Source organism: Adiantum capillus-veneris, chromosome 13 (assembly GCF_014529385.1).
Source record: "Adiantum capillus-veneris isolate H3 chromosome 13, ASM1452938v2, whole genome shotgun sequence".
NCBI classification, from domain to species: domain Eukaryota; kingdom Viridiplantae; phylum Streptophyta; class Polypodiopsida; order Polypodiales; family Pteridaceae; genus Adiantum; species Adiantum capillus-veneris.
In genome coordinates, this window is record NC_140943.1 from 142,295,982 (window position 1) to 142,308,081 (window position 12,100).

At 42.8% G+C, this 12,100-nt stretch overlaps 1 protein-coding gene across 1 annotated transcript in view; it reads right to left on the reverse strand.

Annotated features, from left to right (window-relative positions):
- LOC147444991 (alpha/beta-Hydrolases superfamily protein) overlaps positions 1-5,526 on the reverse strand; it is a 55,720-nt gene extending 50,194 nt beyond the window's left edge. The window contains exon 1 of the mRNA XM_086527481.1: positions 5,227-5,526. Within this exon, the coding sequence (XP_086383607.1) occupies positions 5,227-5,335 (109 nt within the window). The 5' untranslated portion in view covers positions 5,336-5,526. The remainder of the gene's footprint in view (positions 1-5,226) is intronic.
- Positions 5,527-12,100: the final 6,574 nt, after the last annotated feature.

Here is a 12,100-nt window from a genome sequence, read left to right on the forward strand (position 1 = left end):
CAGGAGTCTCAAGAACGACAGAAAAAGGCAGCGGATCGCCATCGTCGCGACTTGAAATTGAAGGAGGATGATTGGGTGCTCTTACGTTTTGAGAAGGCACACCTACGAAAGAAAAAGGGAAAGGAGAGGCTTTTTCCAAAGCTTAGTATGCGATACTACACACCTTTCCAGATCACTGACAAGATAAATGATGTCTCCTTCTGATTGAAACTGCCAGATACTTGGAGGATTCACAATGCATTGCATGTGAGTCTCTTGAAACCTGTTAAGGGTGATGTGCCTGATGATGGGGAGCCTGATGAGCAACTCGAAGTGGAAGAAAACGAGGAGATCCTTGTTCATGAACAGATTTTGGCACATAACGATACGAAGAAAGGTAAAGTCCGAAGGCGGTTCTTGGTTAAGTTCAAGAACTTTCCTGCATTTGATGCGAAGTGGATGGAGGAGGAGGACCTAGAAGATACTCCTCGGATTGTGAAACTTTACCTCGATGTTTGGTTTAGCATAGTCTACTCCAAACAAAACCCAGAATTCAGCTTGGCCGGAGATCTGGTGCAGTGGGATGCACAAGAGGGGAGTCACTCCGCTCCCTTGTCAACAGATGCCTCGATTTTGATACTAAAGTCACTGATGTCTCTTTGAGCTTCAGGGATACTGAGAGCTGACAGTATTCTGCTGGATGACTTTATGAAATGGAATTCTTGATAATGATACTGATTTGTTCTTGACTTCTTTTGAGTGCAGGAACTGATAGACGAAATGACTGCAGCATTTTGGTCTGATTGATCTCGAATAGACATGGTTGCAATAGGGGTTAGTCAATCGGACATCGATGAGGTTCCGATTGGACCTAGATGTGATTGCTAGCTACATTGCCGATAAATCATGGTCTAAGATCCGAATGAATGTTGAATGTCATGTGATGTCCTGTGATGTCTGGTGATGTCCTGTGATGTCGTGTGATGTGACTGTCGATTTTGTACATGTGCTAAATGTGTGTTCCTAGTACGTAGGTACTAACAGTCAGTGTCTGCTAAGACGGTTTATGGCTTTTGTCGGTTTTGTAGGCGTAATCGCGGTCGATTACAATGCTTTCAAGAGGGGGGTATGTCACAAAGTGATGACGTGGCTACGGACAGCAGAAACGCTAATTTTTGCCAAAAACCCTAAAATTCTTGCAAACCCTAATTTTTGCCAAAAACCCTAATTTCCAGAAATCGCGGAGGCTATTAAATAAATAAATATTAAAAAAAAGAAAATGAAAATGATAAGCGACGCAAATTTTGCTTTTTCTCTACAATATGAGAAAGAGAGAGAGAGAATGCTTTTGCTTTCAAGTTTTGACTCTCTGTGAGAGAGAGAGAGAGAGAGAGAGAGAGAGAGAGAGAGAGAGAGAGAGAGAGAGAGAGAGAGAGAGAGAGAGAGAGAGCAATTGCTTTTGATTTGAAGCTTTTGGGGCTCTGCTTTTGGGCATCCCTTGTAACCTTCAAATTAGTGGTGAGGGCCTCACTTCTCAGAGCATCTGAACGCAGAGTCTGAGAGTGAAACCCTAGCCACTCTCTTGTACTTTGATCTGATTAATATAAAAAGAAATACCGAAAGGGGAGCCAGTTTTTGGGGCCAATATCTCTAGTCACGGAACTCCGTCGGGCCAGTGTATATCTATTGTGATTTGTGACTTGTTTTGAAGTGGTTATTTGGTGCTATCGCGGTTGATTCTTGACTTGAAGTGTCCAAGTCTGTTACACCCTACCTAGTTTTCCAACAAAAGTCACTTAAATAATAAGTGAAAAATGGATAAATTGGGAAAATGGGTTTTGTGCACTGTAAAATGCTCATGATGGGTACTAAATGTCATGCTGATGATCATGTTATGTGCAGCCAGAGGATATGCAACAACTCTAAGTGCCTAGACATGCACCGCCTTTGCACAAGCTCACAAAGTTGCCAGAACAGTCCCTAACCTGACCTGAACCCTAGACCTGAAGTAGCTTGTCCACATGCACATTGGGTTAAATGTGCATGTGACAAGATATTACCTTATGCTTTGCAAGTGAGAGGACATTCTCAACATTATTGACCTTGGAGATTCACATGCCAGCCAATACATGGGATGGCTGCCCTCTTACACACTTTCCACAATAGCCCTGCTTTGTTTACCACTCGAAACCTTTGAGAAATGATCAATACATGGCTTGGCTCATGATAGAGGCGGCCTTTCATTGCATACATGTCTAGTGTGGGGCCAACATATATGAGACTCACCGCCACTCGAAAGGAGTGCATCGCCTCTCCACTTTAGTGGTGCCAGTACTATGGATATGGTCATGTGATGATAAATCCAATAGCGCTAACAGTTCTTTCATAGGTATATCTTGTACATTACACTAATGACAAGTATATCCATGTGTGATGTTATACAGACAACAAGTTGAGATTGAATTTTTTGAAACTTGGCTACAGGATGCATCAAGGAGTGCACAGCCTCTCCACTTTAGTGGTGGCAGTATTATGGATATGGTCATGTGATGATAAACCCAACAGAGCTAAGAGTTCTTTCATAGGTATATCTTGAACATTACACTAATGACAAGTATATCCATGTGTGATGCTATACATACAACAACTTGAGATTGAAATTTATTGAAACTAGTCTACAGGATGCATCTTCAGGTGCTTGAGAGCACAACTGTAGTGTCTATTCACTGATTCACACAAAGATCAGGAACCGTCTAAGCATAGCACAACTAGAACGCCTTGTTTTTTGTAGACCAGACTTACGGCTTCTACAAGATGTACAAAATCTGGGAGTCCCTAAGTAAGTGAGTGTAATTGAGAGATTTTATGTGGTTGATGAAGCAAAATTGTGCAATACGAGCATTGAATCTTGTCTTGTATGCAGGATGATCGAAACCTTTATGAGAAATGCACAAAGAAGGATTCCTCAAAAGAGGATGCAGGTCGCACCTACTAGATAAGCACGAGCCGATTTACCATATGTTGCATCTAGAGCTTGAGAGCAAAGATCGTAGGGTTACAAGAGTGTGATCTCGTGCTCTTGCCCTCACATCTCCTGCTAGAAGTGATGATTTATCAAACTGCAGCCACAGAAGTGGACGATGCACGAGAGGGAAACAAGGACGAGATCGTGTGCAAGAGGATATTGATGCCGATTTGGATACAATGGCACATGCTATTGTACCCATTGCAGAGCCAGAGTATGACGACAAGGGAGATGTTATACTCCCTCATCTTCAGCCTCCTCATAAGGATTGGATGATGAGTAGTTGATTGCTTATAATGGCAGATTGTAATTTGTAGTGAAGAGTCTTTTAGATCATCTCTCTGACCTTGTATGTATTATACATAATCCCAGTCTTCTTCATCTGCTTCTATGTATGTGCAATCGTCTAATCGCACCACCTCCTACAGTTATAGAACAAAACTAGCACTTGTACAATCACCTTCATATGAAGCATCTTCCTTCTCATTGAACAGCTTAGATTTCCAAATAACCACTAAAAACCGCAAAGTTGACCTCTTCCTCGGCTGCTTTAAACTTCTTCCTGGTGATTGTTGATGTCTTCAGGATTTTCCATGGTGTTTGAAATTACCGTCCAATCTGAATCGGCTTTTGCCCACAAAAGACAATTAACCGTGCGTTGATATCACTATGATCGGTTGGTTATTCTAGAAGAGGCACTGAAACTTGACAACATTCTTCAAACAAAGTAAAAAAGAGAACTTGAATCAGCATCACCTCACTAACAGTTGCACAAATCCACAAAATGGACAACAGGGACAGAGTTCTCCCTGGAGACAGACAGGCCCCTAAATAAGCACCCCTAGCCGTATTTCATAGTGTAGTCAATCAATCAATGAGGCTCCCTCTTATCCCGAAGGTGCCTCCAAGTTTTGTGTGTACAACTACCAAGATAGCCTCTTTCTTTTACGATTGCTACAAAAAGAAGCTTCTAAAGTCAATCTTAACTTAGAAATGTTTGTACAAAGCAGCCCACATCGAGTCAGTTTTAAAAATCAAATTCTCTTAAAAGTCTTGTGTCGAATTTCTGACACCGGATCATCGCATCTAAAATCGAACACTTCAACGAAGGATATATGCTCAGTAGTCTAGAGCTGAATGGGGTCTAAAAGTCAGCATCTCAGCATACCAAAGCCATATCAGCCTTCCTCATCATCATTACACATCGTCTACCATGTCATTTAGCATAATGTCCATTTGAAGCTTCGAGGCATTGAATTGGGAGACATTTTCTTGTGTCCAAGCTTGATTTCCTTTTGGTGTCATTACAAGGTTCTTTAAATTTAAACCCATCAATGTTAAGTTGCAAACACAATTATCACCACAAAGAACCACTCTCAGCTCATAAGTATCCATCACAGCGGAGTTGACCAGTCTTCTTTACATGTAATCTCTTGTTTGCATGTTCACAAACCTTTGCAGCACGACAACAAAGCGGTGTTCCTTAATGTTGCAACATCTGTCTTTCCTCAGAAACCTCAGACACAATTAGCAGGTGTTCTCAGTGACGCTCCATTGGTAAGTCCATTCTCTGACTTTCAATCAAGACACTCTAGTGATAACGGTACCTAGTCGCCAATACCTGAGCAATCGAGCAAAAAGTGGTGTTTATGATAGTGTAACGACTGATTCTTGTATCATATTTGTCATCATGCATCTGACATCCCTCCTCACCTTCATTCTTCTTGTCATTCCCTGTTGTCAATCCCCTTCTTGTATCATATTTGTCATTCGATGCATCTGACATCCCTCCTCACCTTAATTCTTCTTGTCATTCCCTGTTGTCAATCCCCTTCTCACTTCACATTTATTGGCACAGTTATAAACTTTCCAGCTAATCTAGTATCCCCTTAGAGTCTTACTTATGAGCTGACGCCACGCTTGACTGTGATTTTCATCGAGCCTTGAACCAGTTCTGATGTGGCTCAAGTCTACCAAAAAAATAACACCACCATGCTCAATCTACTTATACTAGGCTGCTGGGGTGTCCATAGCAAAATGACTGAAAACTCAATGGGCAGCACAATGGAAGATGCCTGCAATACGACCCAGCATAATGCCAACCCATAATGTTGCTTTTTTCAACCCAAAATTCCCATTCTGAGCGTGCACATTGGCAAGCCATCAGCACGTCATCTTCTAGTGGCAAACTGCATAGAAAGGTAAGGTAGAAGGGAGCATACCCATTATGAGCAACACTTTAGTGTCTCCACGGCCGTAGGTCTGGTAGTAGATTTGAACATCCTGGGAATCGCCTCCTACCTTCGAGTGATGCACTTGGCAATAAGGCATGGCAACGCCTGTGGCCGTCTTCGGTACCCCAGGCAGTAAGTGCTTTGCGGCAAGTTAAGCCTTTCGATATGTGTCTGTGTGCGTGCGTGCGCGTGCGAGAGAGAGAGAGAGAGAGAGATGGGCGTTGCAAGCAGCTTGGAGCATTGGACTACATGACCCGCTTTCCAGCCAACCAGCGAACTTTTCTCTCTCTCTTTTATTGATCCATTCGCCATGCTTAAGAAATAATCTACATTCTAGGTAGGGAAAAGCCTCGTCACTATATGGCACGGCTCTGGCCAGTCTGCGGGCGCGAGGCGGCTTTGATCTCGGCCGTCGGATCATGCGGTGAACTAGGAGTGAACTCAGGGAAAAAATGGCGCCCCGAGTTCACTCCTAGTTCACCCCTAATTCACCCGCCTCGCGAGGTGTGGGTCGAACCTCCTCGTCACTATATGGCACGGCTCTGGGTCAGAGGGGATCTAGGGCCCAAATTTGGCGGCGCGAGGCCTCCTCGTCACTATATGGCACGGCTCTAGGTCAGAGGGGATCTAGGGCCCAAATTTGGCGGTGCGAGGTAGCTTTAACATGGACAGTGACACGTGCTAGCGTGGTGATAGGGCATTCATGTGGCAACCGAGACGTCTCAGGTTTGACCCACACCTCGCGAGGCGGGTGACCTAGGGGGGTGAAGTAGGAGTGAACTCAGGGCGCCATTTTTTCCCCGAGTTCACCCCCTAGTTCACCCCGAGTTCACCGCGTGATCCGACGGTCGAGATCAAAGCCGCCTCGCGTCCCCAGATTTGGCCTAGATCCCCGCTGGCCAAAGTCGTGCCATATAGTGACGAGGCCCTGCATTGAGACTGTCGACCCCTTTTAATAAGCTAAATTATCTCCAGGAATGGGACACACTGAAGCCAATGTTGGGCTGGTTAGCGCAAGCCAGAATTGCATCATGGCCGTTAGATTGTGAGTTTGAGTTGATGTGGCATAATGGTTTCAATTCCACCCCTTAAAGGCTTCTTTTCCATGGCCTTTTTTGTTACACTGAAAATATTGAAACGCTATCCTGCATCGCGAGCCGAGCTCTGTTCGTGTCTAAACTTTTCATGTAGATACTCACTTCCATGAGCTTCCAAATGCACCCCTAAACACACATTTCTGTGCAGCAGGACGTTTGCAATTTGCTGTCTCGCTTAGGTGACCTAAAGTTGGCCCCTTTACCCTAGTGGGAGTTAAGGTGAGGGGTTGTAAGCGCACCCACTATGGTTCAACCCTTGAGACATGTGGGTGTGAGTGAGTGGGTGCAATCCAGTAAAAACTAGTCGAAGCGAAGCTTCGAACGGCCAAATAAAAATCTACATTCTAATATTGAAACAACTAATTGTACAGCGATAGGTATAGGATAAGTCAGATTCAGAGAATGCATGATACTACTCACTCAAATCGTGGTCTCCTACTCGCTCAAATAAATAAACAGTCCCCCCCTCCCCCAAGGCCTTCCTTGCCCCAGATACCTCTCGGCTCGCCTATTGCCCACATTTCGTTCTCCCTCCTCACTCCTCCTCCTTCACCTGCTACCCTCACTATCTACCTCTGTCAGGCTTTACCTCATGCACATACCCTAGAGAGAGAGAGAGAGAGAGAGAGAGAGAGAGAGAGACATATGCTATACCTATCGTGGCCTCCTCTGCATCTATCTTTTGACCCCCAACAGTAAACACTCTTAATGCGATGCCCTACTTGTGCTTCCCTGCAGCCCTTGAATTTTTGTTTGTAAGCATCGATTGCAACATATGATGATTGCAAATTAGAGGCTTTGTGATGTTATCAGCAACATCACAAATTAGAGGCTTTGTGATGTTATCAGCAACATGAAGTGAAGGCCTTCTTTTCTTGGTTACAATGATCTCTATTCCCACCGCTCACCATGTTGCAAGTGTGTGCATTCTCTTGCGCCCTGTCCAACATCGTCCAGAAGATGCAACTGACAGATCGCTAACTGATGTCTATAGGGGAGAGAGAGAAAGAGAGAGAGAGAGAGAGAGAGAGAGAGAGAGAGAGTGAGTGAGTGAGGCGCGCATGCAAAAAGGCAGCCAGGAGTCCCAAGAACTTACCAAGAAGGATTAAAGAAAGGATCTCCATAAATTCTCTATAATAGGCTCTTAATTAAAAAATGGTACCTCCTTGTTAACCCTCACGGACACCCTATCACCTTCGACGAACACCTTATTATTTATTTGATTGAGTCATGCACCGCGCTTGTCGGTCCAATAACTGTGTAGGTGATCGCCGATGAGAGACACTCTACTTATCTTATTTTACAGCATTTTTATAATGACCGGCCACTGTGGGCGTCCATGTGTAAATGGGTGAAACTCTTATAAAAGGTCTATTTTGACCTAAAATCCTCATTCTTTGAGGTGCAAGCTAAGAAATGCTCTTGCTATACCTTTGTCTTCTCCTCCTTCGTGTGCTCACGTGTGTATGTATTTGTGTGTATACTTGAGAGAGAGAGAGTGATCGAGCATTGCAACGGCATCGATGGCGATGAGGCGGTTGAGCGTGGCGGCGGCTCCTTCTTCTTCGTGGCACAGGATCCTTCAAGACAGAAGCATTGAGAAGTGAGTGACACACGATTGCCCCTTTGAGCTTGCTAGGACTGTCTAGTTGTGTGCTTGCGGCCATTTATGGCTCGCACACAGTGTTCTGGCAAGTTTCCAGTCTTCGACATGTGTGGCAAAGCACACATTTTTGGCACCACTTCCAGTGACTACCTTGCACTAAAATTGAGGAGCACTCCGTGCTACCTCTTGAAGCCATTTTTTCATTTGTTTTCAGCTTTTGTCTCAGTTGTGTTAGATCTGTTAGTGGCTGTAATGTACAGGTTTAGCAGGATTTGTTAGAATCTTTAAGTGTTGAAATGTGCAGGTTTTTGTTAGATCTGCTAAGTTTTGTAATGTGTAGGTGTTAGCAGATTTGTTAGTTAGTGTAGATCTGTAATGTGCAGTAGTAGGCAATGTGAAGTAGACGGTGTAAAGTTTGTTGTGTTAAGAAGTGTACACAGTGTGCAGTAGTTAGTGTAGACAGTGTGAAGGTTGAATGTTCTGTTAGTGTGTTAGCAGAGATAATTAGTGTTAATTAGCTCTGTAGTTGTAGGCAAGTTAGACAGAGCTACCAGGGGTAGCTATGTGAGCGCATGAGCTCAGCAAGCCCGAGCCCCAGCCCAGGCCTCATTCCTCAGTCTTATGATATAGTATATACACTACTATATATATAAAGACTAGGACCTCAGTGATTAGAGGACCAAGCTAAAACGTCTTATATAACCAAATTTGGAGTGTTCGCATTTTGTGTTATGGCTTTTGGCTTAACCAATGCACCTGCTACCTTCCAAAGGTTAATAAACACTGCTTTTGGAGACTATTTGAGGGAGTTTTGCAAAGCTTTCTTAGATGACCTTTGTGTTTATTGCTCTTGGAAAGAACATCTATCATGTTTACAAAAAGTGTTTGAAAAGTGCAGGTCGTATAGCATCTCCTTAAACCCTTCCAAATGTCAATTTTGGGTTAAACATGGAGTCATTGTAGGGCATATAGTGTCCCAAAAATGGGATTTCCATGAGAGCAAAATTAAAGCCATTTCCAATTTGCCACCATCTACAAACTACAAAGGAGTTCAAAGATTCATGGGCCATGTTGGTTATTATCGGTGGTTTATTTTAAACTTTGCCAAGATAGCTCGTCCATTGTACAAACTTCTTATTGAATTCCATTGGACCGCGGAGTGTGAACATGCTTATGAGTTATTAAAAAAGCCTTAACCAATGCTCCCATTCTACAAGTGCCCGACTGGAATGTAATTTTCCATGTGCATATTGATGCATCGAACTTTGCTATTGGGAGTGTTCTAGCTCAACCATGAGAACATAAATTGGACTACCCCATTAGCTTTGCAAGTCGTCAATTAAATGATGCTGAGAGAAACTACACCACTACATAGCAGGAAGGTTTAGCTATGATTCATGCAGTGAAGAAATTTTGCTACTACCTTGTCTCGCATACCTAATGGTGAAGCCCCTACTGGAATCAATGAGGAATTGCCCGATACTTCCCTATTCCTAGTGGAGACCATGCTTGAATGGAGTGAGAAGATTGTGAACTATTTAGTTAATGGTTTTCCACCCAAAGAGCTTCGTAAAGATATAGCTCGAAAACTATTAAAGGAATGTGAACCTTATTCTCTAATTGCAGGAACTCTCTACAAGCTAGGGAAGGACGATATTCTTAGATGTTGTGCTTGTGAGGATGAGTATTTATACATACTGCAAGAAGCCCATATGGGTATAGCCGGAGGACATTTTTCAGGGGAACTCATTAATAGAAAGGTGTTGCAATTAGGCTATTGGTGGCCTACCTTATTTAAGGATGCATCACTTTTTGCAAAAGGGTGTGATGAATGCCAACGTTACAAGATCACACAACAAAAGGATAGGATTCCCTTACATCCTATTAAAGTGACTTAACCATTTGAAAAGTGGGGTTTAAACTTTGTAGGCCCAATTAGTCCAAATGCTCGTAACACTCAATCTCGATATATTATTATTGCCACTAACTATGTGACAAAGGGGGCCGAAGCCAGGGCGACATGCAAGGCTGATGCAAAGTCAACCGCCAAGTTTCTCTTTGAGAACATTATTACAATATTTGGTTGTCCCTTTGAAATTGTGAGTGACAATGGTACTCATTTTATAAATGGAGTGATAAAGGAACTCACTACCAACTTCATGATAGCCCACCATAAGTCTACACCTTATTATCCACAAGCAAATGGCCAAGCTGAGAGCACTAACAAGACCTTAATTTCTATCTTGAGCAAAACAGTGGAAGCTCATCGCACAGATTGGGATTTGAAGATGACATCAACTCTATGGGCTTATCGTACTTCTTACAAAGTGGCTATTAATTATACACCATTCAAAATGGTATATGGCCAAGAAGTAGTTATGCCATGTGAGTTAGTAATTCCTAGTCTATGGGTAGCTTCACAAGAAGGTTGGGATGGTAACCCTTTAGTTGAGAGTTTATATATTCTTGAGAGGTTAGATGAAGAAAGGCAATTGACTGTGCAAAATGCACTTGTGGAGAAAGATAGGAGAAAGAAATGGTTTGATCGTCATCTAAAGAACAAAGATATCCAGGTTGGGATAAAGTCCTTATGTATGGAGTACGAAACAAGAAGAAAAAGTTGAAATATGCGAGAAAAAGACCATATAGAGTATGCAAAATCACCCCACAAGGTACCATTTGTGTGGAAACTCTTGATGGAGTTGAAACCATTGAATTTCTCAATGGGAGTAAATTAAAAGATACTATGATCCTTTAAGCCAAGAGGAGCTACGTGCAATCCATAAAAAAAGGCAGCCAAGGCACAAGCAGAATTGAAGAAGATACAAGCTCAAGCTAAGGCTAAAGAGCGACAACAACGTATAAGACGCCAACGAGAGGCCAACCTTGGAGCTACACATGAATTTCACGTTGAAAAAGAGGATGATTGATTGGACTCTGACACACCTCAACGATACCCTATTGAAGCGCCTATGGGAAAGTGCTATATAACGCCTTATTAGACATGGGTGCTAATCATAATCTGCTATCATATGGAGTGTGGTGTTAGTTAGGAAAGCCATCTCTATTTGAGAGTACTATCCAAGTCAAGGGTATCAACAAAAAAAAACTATGGTTTTTGGAATCTGACACACTTCTGTCAGTTATGTCAACGGGGTTGTGGTTCAAGACTTTTTGGTCATGCCTGCTGGAACTACGGAAGGTAATAAAACCCTAGGATGCACGTGGATGATAGCGACCAAATGTACTATTGATTGGGGGACTGGGAGTGTCACAACACAGAAACCACCTCTTAGCCTTACCACTCAAGTGATAGTCCCTGAGATATCACCTCTCAAGAAAATACAACCCAAAATAGTGCATGTCCAAGAGGTTGAACCATCTGTAACTATAGCCCAAACCTCTAGAGCTTCAAATTCTGTTGTTGAACCAAAACATGAGACACACAAGACTCAATTTAATATAATAAAGAAAAGATACAAATGGATCCCTAAAGCTTCTTTACCAACCGTTTCTGATGCCAAAAAACAGGAGCCTTGTAAGAGATGCCCCACTCGCTCGGTGGATTTCTAAACAACTATTGGAAGCCCAAGGCTACTATGAAGGGAATGATCAAATATGGATGTCTAAACGTAAATTGTGTTCTTACCTATCATCTATAGATCCATGTGACTTAAATCCTGTAACGATAAAGCCGATTGAAGATCGTGGAAAGGGAAAGATAACAGAAACTACACATCTCATCCGGAGCTAGTTTGGGTACCCAAGCGAGAACGACTTGTTTCAATCGGCTCAATTATAGAAAAAACAAATGAAGCTTCTTGCTCTTCATGTAGTTCATATACGGAAATACAAGCTTCGACACAACCTCCACCTACCATTGTAAATAACCATACAAAGAAGAAAAAAATTGCACCTCCCGTTGTAAGTTCACCACCTACAACAACGTTGCAAGTAAAATCATGGGAGAGTACCTTACCACCCTTGCAACTAGATGAAATGCCTAGGACGGTCAACAACTATTGGTCAAATTCTTCACCCACGACAACTTGGAACAATTGTTTTCAAAAGGTGACGACATCATTCCAAAAGGTATGATCTACCCAAGGAAGGGGGGAGTGTTTGCTGACATCCATCATTCACTTGCTGACCTGTTAAC